The sequence below is a fragment of the Magnolia sinica genome, chromosome 2 (genome assembly GCF_029962835.1).
Source record: "Magnolia sinica isolate HGM2019 chromosome 2, MsV1, whole genome shotgun sequence".
Taxonomy (NCBI): Eukaryota; Viridiplantae; Streptophyta; class Magnoliopsida; order Magnoliales; family Magnoliaceae; genus Magnolia; species Magnolia sinica.
In genome coordinates, this window is record NC_080574.1 from 36,074,176 (window position 1) to 36,099,518 (window position 25,343).

The following is a 25,343-nucleotide window of genomic DNA, read 5'->3' on the forward strand; positions in this document are numbered from 1 at the left end:
ACATCCCTCCTTGTGTCACTGGACGAATCCAATTCCTCCCATCTCTTCCAAATGCCAGATGAAATTTACATTAGACCAAATGCAAATTCATATTCCACTTAATCTTACATTTCAAATAGGCTCTAAAGGCATCTCTATTTGATTAATTATCACTATGATGTAATGAAAATGTATAATGATTACAAGTTATTCTGCTTGTCTAATGACAACATTTACATTTGATTGCCAATTCATATATTTAGTTTATTTACACTAAAATTATAACTATGGTATTCTCTATTATTTTAATATTAAATTATCACCAAAATATAATGATATAACTGTTTAGATTTAAGATTTCTAAGTAACACCATGAAAAAAGTACAATAATTTCCCTTACCTATCCTTTAATATATCAGCATTATATTAACAATTGTTGTATTTTGTTTGGTGGTAGTGAACCATAATATATATATATATATATATATATATATATATATATATTAGCTTGTGTAATGGAATTTCAAAGATATTCTCCAAGGTAGTGGCCAATCGTTTAGCCCTCATCCTTCCCTCCATCATTTCTGAAGAATAATGGGCGTCTGTAAAGGGTAGATTTATTGCGGAAAACATCTCTATTGCGAGGGAAGCAACTCATGATTTGGACCGCAAAGTTTTTGGAGGAAACATGATTCTCAAATTGGACATGGAAAAGGCTTACGATCGGGTTGAGTGGAATTTTCTATTCGAGGTACTCTAGAAGTTCGGTTTTCACTAAGGGTGGATTCACCGAGTCCAGCGATGCTGGACGGGGAGCTGGTTCTCGATTCTTATTAATGGCATGGCTTTTGGTTTTTTTCCCTCATCTAGAGGCTTACGTCAAGGAGACCCGCTATCTTCGTCCTTGTTCATCCTCGCAGTTGAAGTCCTTAGTCATCGAACTCGAAACTTGTTCCTTTTAGGAGCTTGCCACCCCTTTTTAAGCTCCACCTCAACTGTCCCATGCTAACCCATTTATTTTTTTACAGATGATGCGATTTTGTTTTTGAACGCCAGACTAGCGACAATCCGATCTCTTCTCTTTTTTATCAAGGAGTACGAACAGGCGTCGGGCCAGCTGGTTAATACAAGCAAAACCTCCTTTATTCTACCCAGGACTGCGTCGCCTCTCAAAGCTAGGAGAATTAAAGCGATTACAGGTTTCAAACAAGCCTCGCTCCCATGCACTTACCTCGGGATTCCTCTCTCTAAGGGCAAAGTCCGAGCCCCTTTGTTGATGCCGCTTGTTCAGAAGGTTCTGGGAAAAATGGAGGGCTGGACATCAAGATATCTCAATCCTGCAGCCAGATTGATTCTGATTAAGCACGTCTTATCGTGCATTCTAATTCACATCCTGTCAGTGGTTAACATCCCCAGAGCTACGTGCAGAATTCTTGAATCTAGCTTCGCCAATTTTTTCTGGGGGAGCGTTGACGGCAAAAAGAAAAGACATTGGGTATCCTGGGCAAAGATATGTGCCCCTTTGTCTGAGGATGGTCTTGGAATCAGGAGTATGATTGATGTGATGCAAGCTTGCCGGATTAAATTGGGCAGAATTTTCCTAAAAGGAAGGTCACTTTGGGCGAGACTTCTGATGGCGAAACACTCAAACAAGCTCATTCATCCTTCCCACTCCAACTCTGCTGCCGTCTCAATAGCCTAGAAAGACATCTCTATGTCCCTTTCCTTTGTGCTTTCTCAGTCAAAATGGTTTATTGGGGAAGGGCGTCTCAATTTTTGGTCTCAAAACTGGTCCGGCGAAGGTTTTTTGTCTGCAGCTGTGATAGGCCCAATCCCTCCCCACCTCAGGGAGGTAATGGTGAAAGATATTTATGCTCAAGATGCAACTAACAACTGGTAAATCATCCAACAAATCCTACCTGCGCCCACCTTTCAGTCTCTATTGGAGAACCCTGTCCCCTTATCTGATAGGGAGGATGTTTTGGCCTGGGATCTGACTTCATCAGGCAGGTTTTCGTTAAAATCAGCCTGACATGGCATCTGGATTCAGAGGCAGAGGGCGCTCTGGACGAGGTGGGCCTGGAATGACAACCTCCCCCCAAAAATCAGTATTTTCCTATGGAAGATCATGCATGCAGCGATCCCAGTTGATAGGGCTGTGCAGAAATCAGGTATCAGTTTTGTATCTAGGTGCGATTGTTGCTCTGGAATCGATGGCTCGGTGGCGGGCAGTAGCCACGTTTGTCCTCAGAACGAGCAGGATGTTCAATCTCCCCACAGTCATGGGGTTTAGCAGCAGCAACCTCTCCCTACAGCTGCCGTTGTTCAGGGATCGCAGCAGTCTGGTGCTCGGCTCTTTGATCCTGCTTGCACTTCGGTCTCTCAGTCTGATGCTGCAGCGGTCCCTTCCTGGGATACTGAAGCATCTCTAATCGCAGAAGATATGGCTAATTTCCGTCAGTAGCGGAGGCATTCCCACCCTGCTGGCCAACCTGCTCCAAGCACTCCGCAGGTTCTCACACTCCCTCCTTCTCATGTAATAGAAAGCCTAGACCACCTCTTCTGTCAGGGGATCATTGCTACCAGGGTTTGGGAGCATTTTCACAGAATTTTTCATGTCCCTCTTATTCGCGATCAGTCTATCCAGTAGAAGATCCTTCTTTGGACTTCGAGGGCATCTCCATCCTCTCGTCTCAAACGGCTATTGGGCTTCGCTCCAGCTCTTATCTCCTGGGAGCTATGGCTTAGCCGAAACGCTTCTCATTTTGAAGGGACTAGTATGTCCAGTAACTCGGTTATCACTCGAGTGTCCAGATGGCTGAAGGAAATTGGTGACCCCTTGGCCGATAGCAAATTCCCATCTTTTAACGACTCCATTTCCATTCAAGCCCTCCAGTTGGGCAAATGTAGCGGAAATCCTCCAGTGGCTCCTCGGATAATTTCTTGGATTAAACCGATTCATGGTTGGGTAAAACTTAATGTAGATGGTTCGTCTCGTGGGAATCCGAGCGAGAGCGGCGGTGGAGGGGTGCTCAGAGACCACTAAGGCAGGGTCATCTTCGCATTTAATAGGTACTATGGCATTAGTTCTAACACGAGTGCAGAGGCTCAGGCTATGTTGGATGGTATAACGCTGTGCAGTAAATTGGGCTTTTCCAACATCATTGTAGAATCAGATTCTAAAGTTGTGGTCGAAGCAGCAGCAAATCTCACGACTCATTGCCCTTGGAATATTTGGTACAGACTGGGAGCCATTAATCGGATTAGCCGTGGCCTAAACCTCTCCTTTATGCACATTTTCCATGAAGGCAACTCTGTGGCTGATGCGCTAGCCAGGATGGCTTCCGAAGGTTGCGCCAATTCTTTTTACCGCTCTTCTTCGGAGTTACCAAGGAGGATTAGAGGCAGTTTGGTACTCGATCGGGTGGGGCTGGGTATTCTCCGTGTCTAGTTTTTTTGCGGGTCCTTGCCAGGGTGTTCAGGGGTTTGTATAGCCCATCGGGTCCTATCCCTTGGGTGGGGGTCCGTCTATAAGGTCGGTCAGTTTATGATAGGCATGGTTCCTTTGTTTTTTGTGGGAACTTGCCCGAAGGGTTGTAAAGATCGCTTATTAATGATATAACAAAATTTCTTGAAAAAAATAAAATAAAATTATATATATATATATATATATATATATATATTACATTATTGTGGTAATTGGCGTAATAAATAGGTCCCGAGATAGCCTAAACCCGACCATTTCTAAAAGAAAATTCAAAGTCTAGCCCATGCCCGACTCATTAGCAAGGGTCTGCAGGTGTGTTTCAGATGTAGAGTGGGTCACAGACATTTTCATGACCAAGATGGACTAGAGAAGGCCCGATTAGAGGTGGAAGTGATCAGGACCGTCAAAACCTCAAAACAATTGTATCTCGCAAACTAGAATGAATTATTCGACATATCATATATTATTTTGGGATTGTGTTGAGGGTCAAATATTGCATATCAGACCCATTTAGTACATGGATTTACAAACATAATACCGTTTAATGGTTGATTTAATTGTGTTTGTGATGCAGAATGTATTTACAAGCATGGACTGAAAAAGGGTGGTAAATGCATGGATTCGACGCTCCAGGAGCACCAAGGCAAGGAACGGACCCTAGGAGACCAAGATCGACAGATTTGCACGTCAAGGATCCAAGAAAATCGAGAAATTGAAGCTCAAGTGGCCTGAAAAGTGTCCAGAATGCAAGATCATAAGGTTCCCACCATCTGATCAGTTCGAAACTCCATATGTGGCTTGAGGACCATAAATGAACCGTACACGTAAAATTTCAGCTCCTGGATCACTGTGGAAGTAGCCCAACGGACAGATCAGCTCATTTAATCATTATATGGGGCCCGCCTGCTACCAGGATACACTTCAAATTTGGTCCCCACGGTTAAGATAAGATGGAGCAACGATTGGATGGATCGGATCTCTGGTATACATCACCATAGGACCCACACAAGCAGTGCATGTGCACAGCTTGGACAGGTACCGTCGCGCACCACATGAATTCATATCGGTCAGCATTGCGCTGACCGATGAATTCCGCAAGAATATCAAAGACGCAACAGCGTCTTCGACGTTGTTTCCGGGCGTTGATTGTGGGCCCCACCCATCGGGTATTATGATAATCTGGACCGTCCAATCGACCAATAGGTGGGGCGTAACCCTCACCTAGATGTCCTATTCGTCCCATCATGCACACACATGTAAAAAAAAGATCGAACGGAAGATGGACGGTGGACTGAACCAGCAAGTGGGCCACACTGAAATCTAACCAAAACCATCCCTTAACAGTTTTTCGTCCTGAATCCAACGGACGGATTGGATTTCCCAGAAAAACAGTGAAGTGGGCTCCGCCATTGTCACAGCGTCAGATGACGCTACTCTGTTTTTGCGTCCGAAAAACCCGGGTTTTCCGTGCGGTTCTGGCCCACCACAGTTGATCAGAGGCTTGATCCAAACCATCCATCGTGTATCTCGTCCAGAGATCTCCCAAGGGACGTCATCTACTTGGAAAGAATGGGATGGAAGTGGAAGTTTTCCCTTCCGTTTTCTTGGCTGCAAAACGCCCCTACGCTCCAACCTTGCGTAAATTCACCCTCCGCAGCCTATTCCTTCTCAGACTCAGCCTCTCCACGGCCATACGCACCTGCCTATAAGGGGGGGGATCGGTTTTGAGGAGTGGAGGAGCAGGCTGGTTTTTAGCATTGAAGGAAGAGAAACGGAGTTTGTTTTTCTGTGGTTTCTGCTATGCACGGCTGAGAGAGAAAAAGTTAGTTGCTGCTGCTGTACGTGGAAACGGTGAGGTGGCTGCCGAACGTGGAGCAGGAAGAAAGAAACAACGAGAAGACGTTTTGGAGAGGGAAGAAAGAGAAACGTGAAGACGGGAGCTTGAAGCTGGAACGGAAAAGAAAGAGAAGTTTCTCTCTCTTAACTTTAAGCTTTATGCTGTATTTTCTTTCTTCTTTTCCTCTTGTTTATTTGTTTGTTTTAGCCCCTTTCATGTGTGGCTAAACTCCTTAGCTAGGGCTAAGAGGTGAAGCTTGTAAAGTGATGGGAGTCTTTACTTATGCCTTCTTTTGGTTTAAACTGAACTGATGTTGCTTTTAGTTAATTAAAGGAATGTTTCGTGTCTTTAATGATCTGTTGTGACTGAAATTACAATGGATCTGCAATAGCCTTGAATATTTTTTTTTCCAGTTTTATATTTTCAGGAAGCCCTGTTGTTCATCATTGTCCCATGGGCATGGTAGGATGACAGTACCTTTCCTGATCCTCATACATTGTTGGTTGGTTGGTAATTAGTTTAATCCTATTGTTTGCTTTGTCTCTTGGGCATGGTTAGATGATGGAATCCATTCTAATTCATATACCTTTCATCTCTTGAAAATCAGATCAAATAAGTTCAGTTTGAATTCCATACTCATTGATTCAGGCATAAAATCTCCCTGATCTCTACAAGTGGATCCTCTGAATCCCTAGCTTGCTTTCTCTGAATTCCTTAAAGTCTTAGATAATTCTTCCACAATTATTTCTTAAATTCTATTTTGTTTAGATCGCATCTTAGTCTAGTTCTAGTTCTACTTGGTTTCAGATAACGTACAGGTATCAGTTAAATTGTATCTCGCAAACTAGAATGAATTATTCGACATATCATATATTATTTTGGGATAGGAGAAACTACTTTAGCCAACCAACCCAGATATTTTTGGTTTCCCACGCTAGATTTGCAATATTTTATCAAATTGATGGTCGAAAGTCCATTTTATGTCCGTTTTTACTATAAATAATAACTTTTAATTCAATCACAACTTTTGATCCTTTGAGTTTTAAATGAGTCATGCCCAACATGGAAAGGGCTTAGAAAAATTAGGAGAATAATGTGGTTAGGCTAAATTAGACACTAACTATATTTGGCCAAAAACCATGAGGTCTAGGAATCATGATCGTCTATAAATAATAAGTTTACTATTTATAGTAAGTCATGTTTTTAGGGAGTTTGAGTTTAAAACTCTGTCCTTAGTTTGAGTTCGTCCTTGGTTTGAGTTCACTATTTAAAGGATTGTAAATATATACATACATATATATATATATATATATATATATATATATATATATATATATATATATATATATATATATATATATACATACATATATATATATATATATATATCATCAATCAATTTATTTCGAATTATTAAAAATTATTTATATTTTCATTCCTTGTGGATTTGAGAAATCTCTGTGAGGAGTCTAGAGAAACTTTGTGGGTTCGAAGTAGTTATCCCTTAGGTAGACAGTAATCGACCTCATCATGTCCTTCCTTGTGTCAATTGGTATCGGAGAGAGGACTTTCCTCGGGCTAACGGCAACTAACATTGGCATGGACCAAAATCCTGTGGACAGTGATATATGGATTCATTATTAATTGGGAAGAATGGAAGCTCTCCACACTGAGAGTCAGTTGACCATGCAAGGGTTGTAGGGAACCGTCGACCATATTGCATATGTACGTTGATTCTACCTCGAGCCCAAGGCGATACTCAATTTCCTGAGGTCACACTGTATGATACAACCCTAATTTTCGTATAACACTTTCAGAGGTGAATCGTAGAGCTACCCTAGGTGAGTTGAGCTCTAGCGACGAAGACATTAATGGAGGCTTTGATCGACGATCGGTAAATGGAGGCAATCGACCAGATCATGCTGAAAGAGACTATTGAGGTAAGACCGAACTTCTCAGTTTTAATGGCCTATTATGCTAAAAAGATTTCTTCGACTGGTTAGCCGAAGTGAAATAATATTTTGATTACATGGACATGCCAGAACATAAAAAGGTGAAATTAGAAGCATTCAAATTAAAATCCATTGCTTTTGTATGGTGGGAGCAATTACAACTCTCGTGTGTTCGATAAAACAAGGTGCCCATGAAACGCCTTCTTCGATCACGATTCCTCTCTAGTGATTACGAGTAGATATTTTCTAGCAATACCAAAATTGTTAATAGAGAAAATGAATTGTCACAGATTACGCTAAAGAATTTCAACGGTTGGCAACGCAGAATGATCTGTCGGAAATCGAAACATAGAAGGTAGTGCGATTCATAAGCGAGTTACTACCAATTATTAAGGAACAAGTTCAGATGCACCCGAATGGGACCGTGGATAAAAGTGGTTCAGTTGGCAGATAGGGTGAAAACACAACTTTCAAGAGTCTCTACTCGACTATATTCTTCGACTCAACCCCCCATGATGAGTCTTACATAGGATTCAACACTAGCCATAAGAAATGAACTAGTAGGAGGACATCCTTAAACTTTTGCAACCACAAACTGTGACACGGGGAATAGTTCATTTAGGCTTTAATGTGTGGCACCCACAACAGCGGGTCTGGGTAGGATCCTAAATCCTTATGGTTAGGTAAGGTTGAACAATTGTTACCGCTGTGGCCAACTGGGCCACTTATTAAATACATACCCTCAATGTCCCACAACCCTCTTAACCATTAATGAAGGGGGCAGTGAAGGTGATGCTGCGAAAGAAGGCCCTGGATTTGATGAAGATGAACAACTTACTGAAGTGATGAAGAATGGTTAGCCGAGAATTACGGTGAGTCCTTGGTCGTAAGGAAACTATTGTACACTCTAAGGAAGGAGGTGCACCTGAAGTGGCATAATATATTTCGTATGCGGTGTACCGCCAACAACAAGATTTGTGATGTAATAATAGATAATGGTAGTAACAAGAACATCGTCTTGAAGGTGATGGTGGACAAGTTGCAGCTATCTACGACAAAGCATCCTTCTATTTACTCGATTGGCTGGATAAAAAAGGTGAACGAGACCAAGGTAACTGAAGAATACACTATCTCATTTTCAATTGGTAGGAATTATAAGGATCAAATACTTTGTGACGTTATCAACATGTAAGCATGTCATATGTTACTTGGTCAACCATGACAATTAGAGCATGATACGACCCACTGAGGATGAGAAAATATTTTTATCTTCGTCAAGGATGGTTGAAAGATGATCCTTGCCCCTATGACAACAGAGAATCACTCCAAAGTTTTTAAAGTGGAGAGGAGCTCCATTATGACCATTTTGGGTTTCATAAAGGAATCAAAGGAAACCAGCGGAGTGTACGCCGTGGTGGCAAAGCGCGATGAATCAGAACCCTTAAACATCCTTCCAAGTTTAACACCATATGACCTCATCCTTGGGGCTAGCTTGCCCAACCTCCCTCAATATTGGATGAGTCCGAAAGAGTGTGAGATACTTCAGGGGGCAGGTAGAGGAATTGATCTGTAAGGGTCTTTTGAGAGAGAGCGTGAGCCCATGTGTCATGCCAGCTGCATTGTTAACACTTAAGAAATATTTAAGTTGGCGCATGTGTGTCGACAATCGAACAATTAATAAGATTACTATTAAATATCAATTCCTAATACCGCAGTTGGATGACATGCTCGATATGCTAGAATGTATCGAGGTGTTCTCAAACTAGATTTGAGGAGCGGGTACCATCAGATTCATATCCGGCCCGGTGATGAGTAAAAAATGATATTCAAGACCAAAGAATGGTTATATGAGTGGTTGGTCATGCCCTTTGGTCTATTGAATACACCAAACACTTTTATGTGTATGATGAATCAAGTACTGAAGCCATTCATTAGCCAATTTGTGTTAGTATATTTTGATGACATCGTGATATATAGCCAGGGTGAGATGGAGCACATAGAACATCTCAGGCAGGTGCTACAGGTCCTGACAGTTAACAAGTTGCATCTTAACTTGAAGAAGTGCAATTTTTTAACTGGCATCCTGTTGCTCTTAGGGTTTGTTGTGACGTCCACGGGTATCCTTGTAAACAATGAAAACGTGCGAGCCATCAGGGAATGGTTTATCCTGACGAACATTTATGAAGTGAAGAGTTTTCATGAGTTGACGACCTTCTATCATCGATTTGTGCGGAATTTCATCACTATAGTCGTACCCATTACAGATTCTATGAAAAATGGTCTGTTTTAGTGGGCCGAGGAGATTGACAAGAGCTTTGCTGAAATCAAGAATCGATTGTCCACAACACCGGTCTTGGTTCTTTTCATTTTCGACAAACTGTTTGAGGTTCAATGTGATGCCTCATATGTTGGAATTGAAAGAGTTTTATCATAGGAAGGCATGCTAATAGCCTTTTACAACGAGAAGCTCTATGAAGCCGGAAAGAAGTGGTCGACGTATGAGCTTGAGCTATACGCAGTTATTCAAGCGCTATGACATTGGTGACATTATCTAATTCAGAGAGAGTTTGTTCTCTACATTAACCATCAAGCCTTAAAGTTTGTTAATAGTCAGGCTAACGTAAATCATGTGCATGCTAGATGGCTTGTATTTTTATAGGAATTTATGTTTGTTCTGAAGCATAAGTTAGGGTAACAAAATAAGGTGACTGATACACCTAGCCATTATACATCACTACTTGTTACAATGAGTAATGAGGTGGTCGACTTTGACTGTCTCAAGGAGCTGCATGTCGAGGATGAAGACTTCATGGATATGCATGGGATGATGTGCCTAGAGGGTCATTCTAGTGACTTACATATGCAAGACGATTTTCTTTTCAAATGGAATCGACTATGCATTCCCTAAAGTTCTCTGAATGAGTAGATTATTCAAGAGCTACATGGAGGTGGCCTCAATGGACACCTTGGGCGAGACAAGATGCGGGCTCTTGTTAAGGATTGGTATTACTGACCGCAATTGGTATGTGACGTGGGTAAAACAGTGTAACGCTTTCATGTTTGTCAGACCTCCAAGGGGCAATCTCAGAATATGAACCTCTATACCCCATTACCTATGCCTGACGGCTCTTGGGAGGATTTATCTATGGACTTCGTGCTTGGTCTCCCATGAACACGGCATGACATGGATTCAGTATTCATAGTTGTAGATTATTTTACAAAGATGACACACTTTATCCCATGTAAGAAGACCCTCGATGTAACACATGTAATGAATATATTTTTCGGAGAGGTCGTGTGGCTACACGTACGGACCATGACGTCTAGTAGGAATCATGACCATATATAAATAGTAAGTAATGGTTTTAGGGAGTTTGAGTTGGAGTATGAGTTTGAAACTCCGTCTTAGGTTTGAGTTCACTATTTAAAGGATTGTAAATTTTTTATTTTATTTTTTAAAAAATCATAAATCAATTTTCTTCAAATTATTAAAAATTATTTCTACTTTCATCCTTTGTGGATTTGTGGAATTTTTGTGAGGAGTCCAGAGAAGCTCCATGGATTCGGAATAGTTATCCTCGAGAAAGATGGTGATCAACCTCATCACATCCATCCCTGCGTGTCAGTTTCTTTCTCCCTCTTCTTGTCTTTTTAACTTATAAGTTAGATGGTTGTGAGGCCCTCTTCTGTTAATCCGTGTTCCTCACACAAGAAGAAATTCACTTACAGCTTATACGTGAACCTTCTCATACAAAGCTTTCTTTCCCATTTGTAAAACCCAGGACGCACCACAAAAATAGGAGAGGATAGAACTGTGGTTCACTCATCTGGTAGGTTACAGGGTCAAAATTATGAATGGGAACAGACCGTACGGGTATGAGCCACTGATCAATGGGTTTGTCTATTCTGCCCAAATGGACTTTACAGTGCATTCTACCTTTTGCACGGAGAAAAAGTTCACATGCAATCGTTTCAGGTAAACATTTCTCGTGAGAGAGAATGAAAGAAGAAGAAAAGGATAGAAAAAGAGAGAATTCCTGACTTCCAAATAATAAATCTCACCGTCTTTCCACTCGAATAACATACATGCAAAGTCTCTTACATAGTCTGACCATTCCAATTGCAGATACACATGTATACGTCAAACATACACATATAGGTTGCCCACTCTAATAACATGAGTGCATAAAGAAGTGTCACACACACACACACACACATAAAAGCATAAGAAAGGATTAGCAAGCTAGATGAGGTTAGTTTGGCGTGGAGGGACGAAAATGACATTATTACTCCCATCAGACCTCAAAAGCTTCACAAGATGAGGATCTACATTGAAAGCTGCTTCCAAAAGTGATGGTGATAGAGCTCTGAGCAGTGATGTCTTCCCACCAAAATGGCTGAACACAGGCCTGACCAAACACAAGGATAAAGACAATCAACCATCATAATTCACAATATCTGGACCATTCATGAACTGTTGGTTCAGGCCATGGATGGGGGTGCCCAAAAACCAAACGGGTCCATTCATGAGGTGGGCCATAGTACAAGCCAATGGTCATATTTGATTCATACATGTGGCCCATTTATTTTTTTTAAAAACCAGATCAAGCTTGTTTTTGGGGCACAACACATGCATAGCATGGCCCACCTGATGAAAAGCCCAGATCACATACCCACATTGGAACCTGTGGCTAGGGTAGGAAAGAAAGAATATGCAAGGGGAGAAGGAACACTCACAGTGGACTAGTGATGACAGAAAACCATTCCAACCCTTCACCATCTGCAATCTTTGATACCCCAAAGAACCTCGGCACAACGAACAAGCTGCCCGCTGTGGCCTTCGCTTCCAAAGCGCGAGCACCATTGATTCCAGTGATCTCAACACGCCCACTCCCACTAACAATGTAGATCATCTGAACTGCAGAATCGGGCAAATACCCTACTGAGCATGCTGCATCAGCATCAAGCTTCACAAGGTTGGCGCTCAGCCCAATCTCACCCAACAAAGGCAAATTTGAACAGGTCAGTGAGACGGCCCGCCCGCCGTTCTTAACATCCACATCGTACGGTGCGGTATTGAAGTTAAAAACAATCCCTTGAGCGTCCTTGTCACAAGGTTTTGGGATGTGCATCCTTTCCTTAATCTTGACAATTATTTGGCCAGTTTGGCTTTTCATGAGCTTGTTCACACTTTCTTCATCTAAATCCCAAGTCTTACTGAGAAACTCATTCGAGAAACCGTTGAAGATGTTGTTTGTTCCTGTTAGAAAGAAGTAAGTAAACACGCCTGCAGTGTAAGCCTTTTTAGTTTCACCCAAGAATACGATGACGAATTCAGAGTCTCCATCGTTGTACCACCATGACACCACTCCAAGATTCAGTGGTATCGCGTCGCCTTGCTTAAGTTTCACCACCTTTTCTTTTGGACCTTCCGGCGACACAATGCCAACTGTCGCAGTACCTGCAAGGCATGTCTATAAGATTAATATTCACTGGTACAAGGAAAGATTTTAAGTATAAAATAGAAGGAGAAGAACGAAGAGATGGGGAAGACAACAGGCATGTAGCCCAATTCCTAACCAAGTCTCTAGATGATCATGCTTCTAACGTTAAAAAAAATTTAAAAGTCACTTGATGATTTGAGGGTAATTTGGGTTTTCTGTTAAATTGTAGAAAATCAAATGAAGTACTCAAAAGAAGGTAGATTTCTTGAAGAACTTCTTCTCTTTAATTTAATTTAATTTAATTTTTTTTTTCCTTTTCTTTTCTTGAAGAAACTCGCTGACGCTACATGGGACATTTGAATTAATTTGACATAATCATCATTATTATAAAATAAATAACTTTAATCCCCATCATCAGCTTATCTCATTAGTATGCCCGCTTTCACTTTCATTCATATTCTAATTCTTCGTTGCAACAGATAACATTAACTTAAGAAACCTATGTATAGACTGAAGCAGGTTTCCAGGCACATATGATCATTCAAGTAAAAAATTTTGATACTCTGGCAATGTGTGATGATGATACGCAGGAACTTTTCAATTACTTAGAAATTGCATGCAAGGTGTACTAGTAATTCAAATTAAGCTTATACAAATTATGAGTCCTGAGCAGATGTATTATGAAACAAAACTTAAATTAAATTTATTTGACTATCTATCTGAGTATGGACAATATTAAGCGGTTAAAGATGGAAATTATCAAATGTTCCTATTAAACAAAGCTTAGATTTATTTGGCTATCTATCTAATTATGGACAGTATTAAGTGGTTAAAGATGAAAATTATATATCCAATGTTTCCTATTTCAGTATACGAGTGTCCACAAATCAGATGTTAGGATTGCTCATGAACTAGGTTATGGGATTGACATTTTGAAGCTTGGTTTCAAAATTTAGCTGGTCTAATTTGAATTACTATATATCAAGCATTATACTTTGCCAGAATATCAAATAACTCTCCTTAAATCTATCTTAAAAGGCATCAGTGAACGTATGAAAGTAAAACCCTATGCGTCATCAAAGTCTGCTTGGTTTTCCAATTTCCTATAAAATGTAAAGAAGATGGGCCATTATTATCATTTTTAGATGTTTATTTTTAAAAAAAAAGAATTATGACTCATTAATCGAGAGACAAATACACTTATAACAGGAGGTAAAGTAAATTATATATATAATCATTACATTTTTATACTATAAAATTACTATTTTTCAATAATTCTAAATGAAATAGGTAATATAGCAAAATCATCAGTATAATAAAATATATATTGTCTCACCAAATAAAATAATTTCAAGAGTAAATAATCATTATCCATTTATAATTATTTACTGTTTTAATTGAAAAACCAAACAAGCCATTAGAACAATACACCAAATTGCTCTACGATTTGAAGGAAGAGTAGCAAGTAGATGCTTCCTATAATACTAAAACAACGTAATCAACAAAAAATGTAAAAAATAAATAATAAAAAAAAAAAAAAAAACCAAATTGCCATTTACCTTGCAAGACGAAGCCAATCTTAGCCGAATCAGCATAGTGGGGCAGAGCTAGACCACGTGGTTCTAAAATAAGCTTTCCAGCGCCAACTTTGGCCTCGCTGAGCATGGGGAGATCCGAACTTAGCCAGACGTAATAGGATCCACCATCACTACCATAGTACTTTTGAGGTGATTTGGGAGATAGATCTACTTCCATGGCCTTCTCTTCTATTTCTATTTCACTCGCCTCTGGATGACACTGTAAATGAAGCAAATGTTAGTCATGATACGTTGTTCTGCTTTTGTTTTCTTTTGAGTTTGACTAGGTCCACTTGCATCATGAGATCTAAATTGTTCATTTGGTGCACCCTATCACGAATTACTGCTTGCAGGTCCATACAACCGGACTATCCTAACACGTTCGGTTTAAGGAGTTTTGCATGTCAAACCAAGGGTGGATGTTTCTCTCCCAACTATTTCCCTTGGTGTGTCTCACCTGAACCATGTATCAGCTTGGTTTTTGGGCTCCAGGCCTAAAGTGTAATGACACATCTGATGATTGGTGTGGATTTCACATAAACATCACGGTGGGTCTTGTAAAAATCAATGGTGTGCATCTCTCTCAAATGTTTCCCTTAGTATGCCTACCTGACTCACAGACCGGCCTAATTTTTGGGCATTAATGGGCCTTATGCATTTTATGGGGTGCCGCATCACGTGAGCACTTCCTAAAAAATGCTATGCCAACATCGCAGTATCTCTTAAAGGTTTCTCTCCAGTCGTCTTTAATGGTCAAGAAAAGAAATATGAAAAGCAATACGAAACCAGTAACCAAATAGCTCATATCGGTACCTTTGAGAGAAATATCAATGCAATAGGAAACTACCAAGCAAGTGACTCTTAAAGGTTTATATCCCCTTAGCTTTTAGAGAAATATTAAAGCAATCCTCCAATCTCACTTGTGTAGAAAGAGTAGGCAGGATATGTGCTCGGTTAATTGGTTTTTCAGCCAGCTCATCTCCTGACCATGCTTATTCATGTGCGTGGGCTAGATTGTAGTTTCAATGTTTCTCAAAATACCTTTAAAAGCCGTGCTTTTTCATTGGCCATTTTCGGTGTAATCTTCAACTTTTACACGAGAAGAATAAACAATAGCAATAACAAAGAAATCTCTCAAACCAACCTCAAAGCTCACACTAGTATCGTTTGAAATACTCTAACACCTGTATGCCATGCACGAGCTGCCACACACAGGTGTGTCGGCTTACCAAAGCTAGCTCTCTAAGTTCTTAGCCTCATTAAAACTTCATTTTTAATGAGCCTTTACGCTGGTACCACTGTTTTTTTAATCCAGGCCATTGATCTCACATGGACCACAAATGCCACAAAAAATCTCCCGGCTTGAAAGATCCTAATACTTCCATCAGTGGCCTACCAGGAGACAATTAAGGGGCATAAAAAAAAAAAAAAAAGAAGAAGAAGAAGAAAAACCATCTGTCTACATTCAAGTAATGGACCAATGGTCGCCTAGCCAATGAGTGGTCCAGTTTTATTTTTCGGTACAGAGTGTGGACCACACCTGACAAACATCCCGGATTCATTCATGTGGTATGTAAAGATACGTGTTGCAAAGCCTCTCGGGCCATCTCACGTTAGCTACGCAATAGTTTGCATGTACTTATTGCACGGGACATCACATCTGACACGTGTCACACGTGTAGAAGATAAAGACTTCTCATCCGCTAGGCCTCCCAAATTAATTACAATACGGGACATCCCATCTGACACGTGTCACACGTGCAGAAGATAAAGACTTTTCATCTGCTAGGCCTCCCAAATCACAATACATGGGCCATGGTCCAAAATCAGGCGGACAATAGGAGATGAGCCACACAACCAGAACAAAGCCCGAAAGTGGTCCTGATTTTCTGGGCATGGCTTGCACTTGGGCAATCTGGAGAATGTAACTAGCAATCCCATAGGGGGGAGAGAGAGAGAGAGAGAGAGAGAGAGAGAGAGAGAGAGAGAGAGAGCTGACCTGGCGTACGTTGGCTGGGAGAGAAGGAGAGGAATGGATGTGAGAGTTGGGAGGGAGAATTGCTGGTTTAAATAGGGAAGAAAAGAGGCAGCTGGAAGGGGGGAATTCTCTTCTATCACTTCTTGTTGGGATCTAAACGTTTTTCAAATGTGCGAGTCGTGTTTTCCACTGACGGATCCATCGTAGGACGAAAGTTGCATTGATTTGTTGTTGTGCCGTGCTTGACGAGGGATATGTGTTGACTTTTGGACGGTTCATAAATGTTCTTATCCCCAAAATTTGATGGACGGTGCATAGATGTTCTTATCGCCAAAATTTGATGGACGGTGCATAGATGTTCTTATCGCCAAAATTTGATGGACGGATGTGATTGATTACAGAAGCCAGTCCACCTATGAACCGGTAAAGATAATACACAGGAGTGCAAATAGCGGCTACGGACCCTATAATACCTACGCCAGGTAGGTAGACTTGGGTTGAAAAAAAGCTTAAGCCGCCTACCTCCCTTCAATTGCAGTGAAGATACTTATAGGTGAGGTAGTGTTGAGATTGCGTATCTTATGGGATTCATGGGATATGCTAGAAGATCTTATTTGTATATGGATCTTTGTCTGAATCTATCATTGAGCCTGGCTCCATCAGCATAATCTTTGGATATATCGGATATGATCTCTAAGTTGGAGGTGGGATATTCTCTGAGAAAAGATGTATGAGGTTAATTTATGTAGAATCCAAAACAAACAATGAAAGGAAGATTAGAATACATGGTTTTTCATTTCTCAAGGACTCCAGGTTACTTTTCTGCATCCATGTTTTAGTTTTCCTCCATCCAAACACCCCCCAAGTTTTCACGGGGATCCAGCCATCACTAGACACTCTGGAGCCACATCCCCGCTTCATCTTAAGTGCAATCTACCAAAGAAAAGAAATGAAGTGGAATTCCACTATGTTGCTCTTTTACCACTTCCCATTTAGTATATTTACATCAATTGAGCTTAAGATGGCTATTCTGCAGGCCTCTTGGAGATCCATCCTTCTTGTCATGGAATAGTGATCCTGCCGGACATATGAATTAGGACCGATGCTACTCACCACTACTGCTGTTCTTCAGGCACCGGTACTTGGCATGTAGCTGTGCTTGCTTCTGCTTGGACTAAGGTTCCTTCGCACAAGACATCAAATCAACTTAATGCATGTACCTATTTGTGGTTACCAATTTGAGTTTGAAGCTTTAAGAGTTTGTAGGAGGGTTGAAACCATAGAATAGAGTGTTGGGGATATTTGAATTCTCTTCATCTGGTCTTCCTTTCAAGGGTATAACGAAATGTAAAGCGTTATTGCGTATCTGGCAATATTTGGTTGCCAATGCTTGCGTCTGACAGTTTTAGTGGGGAAATCACATATAGCACTGGTATTTGCACCCTCATTTTTGTTTGTTTGTTTTAGACGTAGTATGCTTTTGGCACTATTTTGCAACCTAATTATAGAAACAGGGCTGCACTATTAAGGTTTTGTACTTATCTTCAATAGCCTGTTCTAGCGTTCATTTGTCTTCTTGTAAGACTAACAACCCAATAATCAGTTCATAGAGCGAAATTAATGACCAAATCATAATTACCTTAGCTTTTATCTCAAGGGTTATGGTCTCGAAATTGGAATTATGTTTCAAGTTTGACTTGAAAAGAATGAACTGCAATTTGAGGCTACTTTGTTATCAACACTTGAATCTGGCAATTTCCTCCCAATTGAACTAATATTATTTGGCTTCCATTTCAATTGTGGATACAAACACAGGTTAAGGGCCCGTTTGGATGCATCCTTTGAAAGGCCATTTTGATCCAAATGGCAATTGATCTTGTGCATTTGGATACACTTGTGCGTTTGGATGCACTTTGGAAACGCTTGTTTCATTTCCCTGCTTGACAAAATAGGTGATTAAATCGCTAACTTAACAATAAGCAATCTGATTGGCTTTTGCCGAGTTGACTGAGAAAGCAGCCTTGTAAACTATCTTTTTTCTTTTAAAAGGTAACAAAGGTATGTTATGTTGGGGATTTGGTCTGCGGAATCACATAGATCTAGATCTAGGATAGAAATTCAATAGTAACAAGCAATCACAGAAGAACACAAAGTTTTAACGTGGAAAACCCTTGCGGGAAAAAACCATGGTACAAAGCGATAGAGATCCATTATGAGATAGAAATTACAAGAGAGAGGACTTGCTTGATTCGAATAGCCTCAAATCCCACCCTTGCTACACCCTTTGATAACCCTAGAACCCTTTAGAATGCTTTAGAATTATTTTCCATCCATTAAAAAAATCCTAGTGACACCTATTTATAGTTTAGGCAACTTTTCTTTTACACCCTTGCGAAAGGAGACACAGAAATCCGTAGTCCGCATCAAATTCGAAAATGAATCTGCGTAACTACGACTGGTTGAAGGATAGCCACGACTGGTTGAGGGACCCCCTAGACCGGTCGTGACATCCCCTCAACCGGTCGAGCATCTCGGACACTAAAAAACTGAGCTCACTAGACTTTGAGTCATGTAATGCTCGACTAGTCGAGCCGCTGACCGGTCGTGCAACCCAAAACTATGAAAATTGAAGGCTTTTCTGACAACAATCTCCACCAAGTCTTCTATCTTCAGCCATGTAGCTCCTTGACCTCTTCTCTTATTTCCATATTGCATCATAGCTTCAATCAACGCTTCTCGTGCACACTCCGTCCTTCTTTTACGCAATCGCCAAGCCTAGAGAAGTTACATAGAACTTAAACTTCTCTATAGGAATGGCCTTGGTGAGCATGTCTGCTGTATTTACGCTGGTGTGAATCTTTTTCAGTATGACGCCTCATTCCTCAAGCACCTGTCGGATAAATTGGTGACGAACATCAATGTGTTTAGTACGTGAGTGATAAACAGAATTATAGCGCTCTCGCTATCACAGTTAACCGGCACGGCCTCCTGCTGAAGTCCCAACTGATTTATCATGCCTCGAGCCAAACACCTTCTTTAAACGCTTCCGTCACTGCCATATGTTCTGCTTCGATCGTGGAAAGAGCCACCACGAACTGAAGCTTCGACATCCAATTGATTGCTCCACCCGCTAGTACAAACGAGTATCCTAAAGTAGACTTTCTGGAATCTATACTGTCTGCGTAGTCGAAATCCACATACCCAACTAACTTTGTCCCTGTTTTTTCAAAAGTTAAGACGTAGTCTTTCGTATCTCGAATATATCGAAGTAGCCATTTCACTGCCTCCCAATGTTGCTTGCCGAGGTTTGACATGTTCTGCTCACAACACTGACTACCTGTGAAATATCCGATCTCGTATAGACCATGACATACATTAAACTGCCAACTGCATTCGAATAGGGCACATGAGATATAATCTACTTTTCCTCATTTGATTTAGGACATTGTTCTGAAGAAAGCTTGAAGTAAGCGACATGGGGAACGCTCACTGGCTTTGCCTGATCTATCCCATACTTAATCAATACCTTTTCAAGGTATTCTACTTGTGATAACCAAAACCTGCTCCTCTTCCTGTCTCTATAAATATCTATGCCGAGAACCCTCTTTGTAGCCTCCAGATCTTTCATTTTGAATGTCCATGATAACTGAGTCTTCAGTATATTGATTTCAGACATATCATAACAGACAATCAACATATCATCAACATACAATACTAGGATGATGAATTGTCCATCACTCAGTGTCTTGTAATAGACACAGTGATCGTATTCACTCCGAGTAAATTTCTGACTCACCATAAAAGAATTAAATTTTTTATACCATTGCCTAGGCGACTGTTTCAGGCTGTACAACGACTTCATTAACCTGCAAACCTTTTTCTCTTCCCCTTTAACTTCGTAGCTCTTTGGTTGCTTCATATAGATATGCTCTTCTAATTTCCCATGCAAGAATGCGGTCTTCACATCCATCTGTTCTAGCTCGAGATCGTATTGGGTAACCAGTGCTAACACGAATCTAATAGATACCTGCTTAACCACCGACGCGAATATCTCTGTGAAATCGATTCCTTCTCTCTGAGTATAACCCTTCGCTACCAACCTTGCTTTGTATCTATCCTATTTCCTTTTGAATAACCACTTGCATCCGATCGCTTTTCGGCCCACAGGAAGCTCCACCAACTCCCATGTGTGATTTTTGTACAACGAGTCCATCTCATCGTCCATAGCCACCTTCCACTTTTCTGTATCAGGCTCATCAAGAACCTCCTGAATAGTAGACGGGTCCCCCTCATCTGTAATGAGGGCATATGCAATATTGGAGTCATCCCTATATCTTGCTAGGAACTTGCGATCACGCGGTGGATTCCTTCTCACAGGTGGTTGCTCCACCTGATCCTGTACCTCTGTCTTTGCATCTGTCTCCGCCTGACTATCATCTGTGTCAATCTGAACATCTACGATCACCTTTTCTGGTTCCTCTTGCTCCTTATGATCATTCTTACGAAATAGGGAGCTTTCATCGAATCTGACGTCATGACTAGTGATGACCTTGCGTGTGACTTTGTCGAATAACCTGTAACCTTTCACACCAATACCATAGTCAACAAAGATATACTTTTTGGCCCTATGGTCTAGCTTATCTCTCTCAACTGACGGTATATGAGAGTAAACCTCACAACCAAATATGCGTAGATCTGAGTAGTCGAGTTTTTGACCACTCCATACTTCCTCTGGGATTTTACATTCAATTGCCGTTAAAAGAGAATAGTTCACCAAATAACAAGCCGTGTTAACAGCCTCAGTCCATAGGTCCTTGCCCAACGCAGCATTACTTAACATGCATCTGGCCCTCTCTAGGAGAGTCCGATTCATTCGCTCAGCCATACTGTTTTGCTCGGGAGTGTGGCGCACTGTGTTGTGCCTGATGATCCCTTTGTCCTTTCAATAATCATTAAACTCAGTGGAAGTAAATTCTACACCATTGTCAGTCCTTAAAACCTTTATTTTCCGCCCTGACTATTTTTCCACCATTGTCTTCCATTGCTTGAATATGGTGAAAACTTCGGATTTACGGTTCATGAAGTAAACTCAAACTTTCCTAGAGTAGTCGTCAATGAATGAAACAAACCATGATGACCCCCTAATGGAAACTTCTGGCGATGGCCCCCATACGTCAGAGTGCACATAATCAAGCACTCCCTTATAAACATGTTTTCCAGATTTAAAAAACAGTTTAGATTGTTTACCATATATACAATGCTCACATATATTTAAGTCAGAATTTTTAAAAACTGGAAGCAAACATCGATCAGAAAGTACCTTCATGCCTCGCTCGCTCATGTGGCCTAGGAACATGCCACATACGTAGAGACGTGGAGTTTACAATAGCCGCTGCCGCTCCACCTGCTGAAGTGCTCCCAATCAGCCTATAAAGGTTTTCGTACCTCTGTGCTCTCATAACACGAGTGCCCCTTTTGAAACTTTAAGGACACCATCAATACTGGTGAACTTGCACCTTATAGCCTCGAGTGCACCAAGAAAAATCAGACTTTTCTTCATATCAGGAACGTGCCTGACGTCAGTCAAGGTACGCTCCATCCTATCAAACATCTTGATGCTCACCGTGCCAATAGCCACAACATTACAAGCATTGTCATTGCCCATAAAAACCTATCCACCATCGCATTTCTTGTAACTGGTAAACCAACTCCTATGAGGAGTCATGTGATAAGATGCTCCTATGTCAAGTATCCACTTGTCTTTATGATTGTCGTGTAAGTGACCAATCATGGAAACAGACAGAACATCACCACCACTTGATTCTTCATCAGATGTGACCACATTGGCCTCCTTAGAAGAAGCCACTGAATTTTCTTTATTAGTTTTAGGATTTCCACAATCCTTCTTCATGTGTCCAGATAACCCACAATTCTAACACTTTAATTTTCCTTTGCCCTTGCCCTTGGCTTTGGATCTAAGCCTTGAGGATCCTGTACTTCGCTCAGAATCTCTGCCCCTTGTAATCAGTGCATAAGAAGATGCTCCCATGTTGCCGTTTAACTTTCTCATAGCCTTCCCTTGAAGGGATGAGATAACGGTGTCAATACTTAGGGTTTTATTTGCGCTGCACATCGTGTCCCTGAAAGACTCATATGATGCAGGAAGAGAATTCAACAATATACATGCCTGTTCCTCATCTTTGACCACTTCCTCCATATCCAGCAATTTGCACATCAATTTATTAAAGTTGCTGATATGGGCTTTTAGATCTCCACCCTCTGCCATCTTGAAGGTATAAAACTGTAGCTTCAAGTGTAGGCGATTTTCAGAGGACTTCTTTGCATAGATGTTCTCAAACTTCGCCCACAAACTACCCGCAGTTTTCTCCCTCAAAACATTATAGAGAACCTTATCCGTGAGACATAAACGGATATAGAGGCTAAAACATTACTATCAAGGTTTTCCCATTCATCATCTTTCATGGTAGATTTTCACTCCTCAAGAGCCTTAATCTCGCCTTGCTTTATTAACAGGCTAACCATCTTAATCTTTTATAACTTAAAATTATTTTTGCCTGAGTACTTCTCAATTTCAAACTTGCCGTTTCCCATTATTACTAATTCTGCAGATTTAGATCTGTGCCGCAACGATCGCTCTGATACCACTTGTTGGGGATTTGGTCTGCGGAATCACACAGATATAGATCTAGGATAATAATTCAATAATAACAAGCAATCAAAAAAGAACACAAAGTTTTAACATGGAAAACCCTTGTGGAAAAAAACCATGGCACAAAGCAATAGAGATCTACTATGAAATTGAAATTACAAGAGAGAGGACTTACCCGATTCGAATAGTCTCGAATCCCACCTTTGCTACACCCTTTGATAACCCTAGAACCCTTGAAAATGCTTTAGAATCATTTTCCATCCAATAGAAAAACCCTAGTGACACCTATTTATAGTTTAGGCAACTTCTCTTTCGCACCCTTGCGAAAGGTGGCACAGAAATCCGTAATCTGCATCAAATTCGAAAATGAATTTGTGTAACCACGACTGGTCAAAAGATAGCCACGACTAGTCGAGGGACCCCCTAGACCGGTCATGACATCCCCTCGACCGGTCGAGCACCCCGAACACCAAAAAACTGAACTCGCTGGACTTTGAGTCGTGTAATGCTCGACTAGTCGAGCTGCTCCCACGACCGGTCATGCAACCCAAAACTCTGAAAATTAAAGGCTTTTCTGACAACATGTTATAAACACATGCCAAAAGGCAAAGGACTATACAAAGAGAAGGCAAGAACCACCCCAACTATTTACATGAATAAAGAATAACTAATTCTTCCCTTCCTCCCCAAAATCTGAGGCCAATTCAAATGGACCCTAAATGTTTGGAAGAAAACAATAAGATTGGTTTTTAAGCATGTTCGTGATTTTTGCCAGTAGTTCTAAATTAATCAAATTGTACTGAATTTCCTGGAATGAAATCCAATTGCTCCAATGATCCCTAGATAGGTTTGATGTTTCCGAATGCTTGTGATGCCTCTTATTATTATTATTATTATTATTATTATTATTTAATTTCCCTTTCTTCTTTCCTTTTTTCAAGCCTAAGTTGCCAAAACAATGAATTAGGTACACTTCAGAAAAAAGAAAAAAAAAGAAAGAAAGAAAAGAAAGACATCGGTCTAGCTAATGAGCTGAATATGGTCTTTATTTTTATTTTTTCCTTTCTAGTATTGATAAAATTAGAAGCCAGCTAGCATCTCAGACATGATCATCCATTGTATGTGACTCTATAAATGCTTTGATTTGAAAGGTAGAAATCAATTGAGCAGCATTGGAATCGAATTAGTAACCTTTTCATTGCAAAAAAAAAAGAAAAAGAAAAAAGAACACCACGTTCACAGCAATGAAGATTGAATAATATTACTGAATAAGGTAGAGTTTGGAGCACACCCAAGTTGACATTTGGTGGTTTGGTCACTTTGTTTTGAACTTGCCTGAGTGTTTGGAAGGGTGAGCGAAAGAATTGAATGTTAAATTTCATCACCAACTCGCTTGAATATTCCGGAGTCTTCCGAAAACTGCTAGAGTTTAATAGAGTTTTCTTGACTCTTCCAGAATGTTCTGGACTATGCTAGAACCTTCCGAATTCTCTTAGAATGTTCTGAAATATAATAGAACCTTATACGATATTTGAAAGCTTGTATAACTCTTTAGAGTTGTGTTGATTCTAGAATCTTCCATAGCCCTCTATAAATATAGGAAGTGTCTCATTATGTACACACATAAACAACAAAGAGTGAGTTCAAGAGTGAAAGCAAGGTGTCCAAGTATTAAGAGTTCAAAAAGAGTTTTTCCTTGTGTGTGAGAGTTGTCATTTAAGAGTGATAGTTTGTTAGTGTTGTAAAGCATACCCTTGTTGTGTACAAGTATTTGTAATAAATATAATTACATTTACTTGTCGTGTTCAACTCTTCAATTTGGTATCAGAGCGAGGTTTGGTCGGGATCCGTTTTCTAAGGTGATCGTGCATGGTGTGGAGACTGTGAAGTTTGTTGGCCTACTTGGTAAAGGGAGTGATAATCACATCAAGTCACGATGGCGGATCTTGTGAGCACAATGAGCGAAATTACGAGGCTTAACAACCACAACTATCAAAGTTGGAGGAGTCGCATTAAGTCCTAACTTGAAGGGTAGGACTTGTGGGAGGTTGTTAATGAGAATGAGATTACCCCACCTCCTAAGGAAAATGCTGAAGCACTCTAAAAGTGGAAGATTAAGGCGAGGAAAGCAATGTACGTGCTCAAGTCAATTATTGAAGATGAGTTGCTCGAGCGAATCAAGCATGACGATACACCCAAGATGGCATAGGACACCTTTGCATCATTGTTTTAAAAAACAAATAATGTTCGACTTCAATATTTGGAGAATGAGTTAATGTCCACCACCCAAGGAGATAAATCTATAAGCGAATACTTTACAAGAGTGAAGGATTTATGCCAAGAAATTTCATAATTGGATCCTAAAACAAATATTCATGAGGAAAGAATGAGAATGATCATTATACACTGGTTGAAGCCC

General features: G+C 40.5%; 2 protein-coding genes across 2 annotated transcripts in view; one reads left to right on the forward strand and one right to left on the reverse strand.

Moving 5' to 3' along the window:
- The window catches only part of LOC131236953 (ALA-interacting subunit 1-like), a 69,127-nt gene extending 51,426 nt beyond the window's left edge, over positions 1 to 17,701 (forward strand). The window contains exon 8 of the mRNA XM_058234522.1: positions 17,291 to 17,701. Within this exon, the coding sequence (XP_058090505.1) occupies positions 17,291 to 17,351 (61 nt within the window). The 3' untranslated portion in view covers positions 17,352 to 17,701. The remainder of the gene's footprint in view (positions 1 to 17,290) is intronic.
- Positions 11,463 to 14,731, reverse strand: LOC131236952 (13S globulin seed storage protein 2-like). Its single transcript, XM_058234520.1, has 3 exons — positions 14,259 to 14,731; positions 11,993 to 12,716; positions 11,463 to 11,664 (listed from the first exon to the last, which is right to left on the reverse strand). Exons 1-3 carry the CDS (start codon positions 14,452 to 14,454, stop codon positions 11,499 to 11,501), a joined length of 1,086 nt encoding a protein of 361 aa, XP_058090503.1. The 5' UTR covers positions 14,455 to 14,731; the 3' UTR covers positions 11,463 to 11,498.
- Positions 17,702 to 25,343: the final 7,642 nt, after the last annotated feature.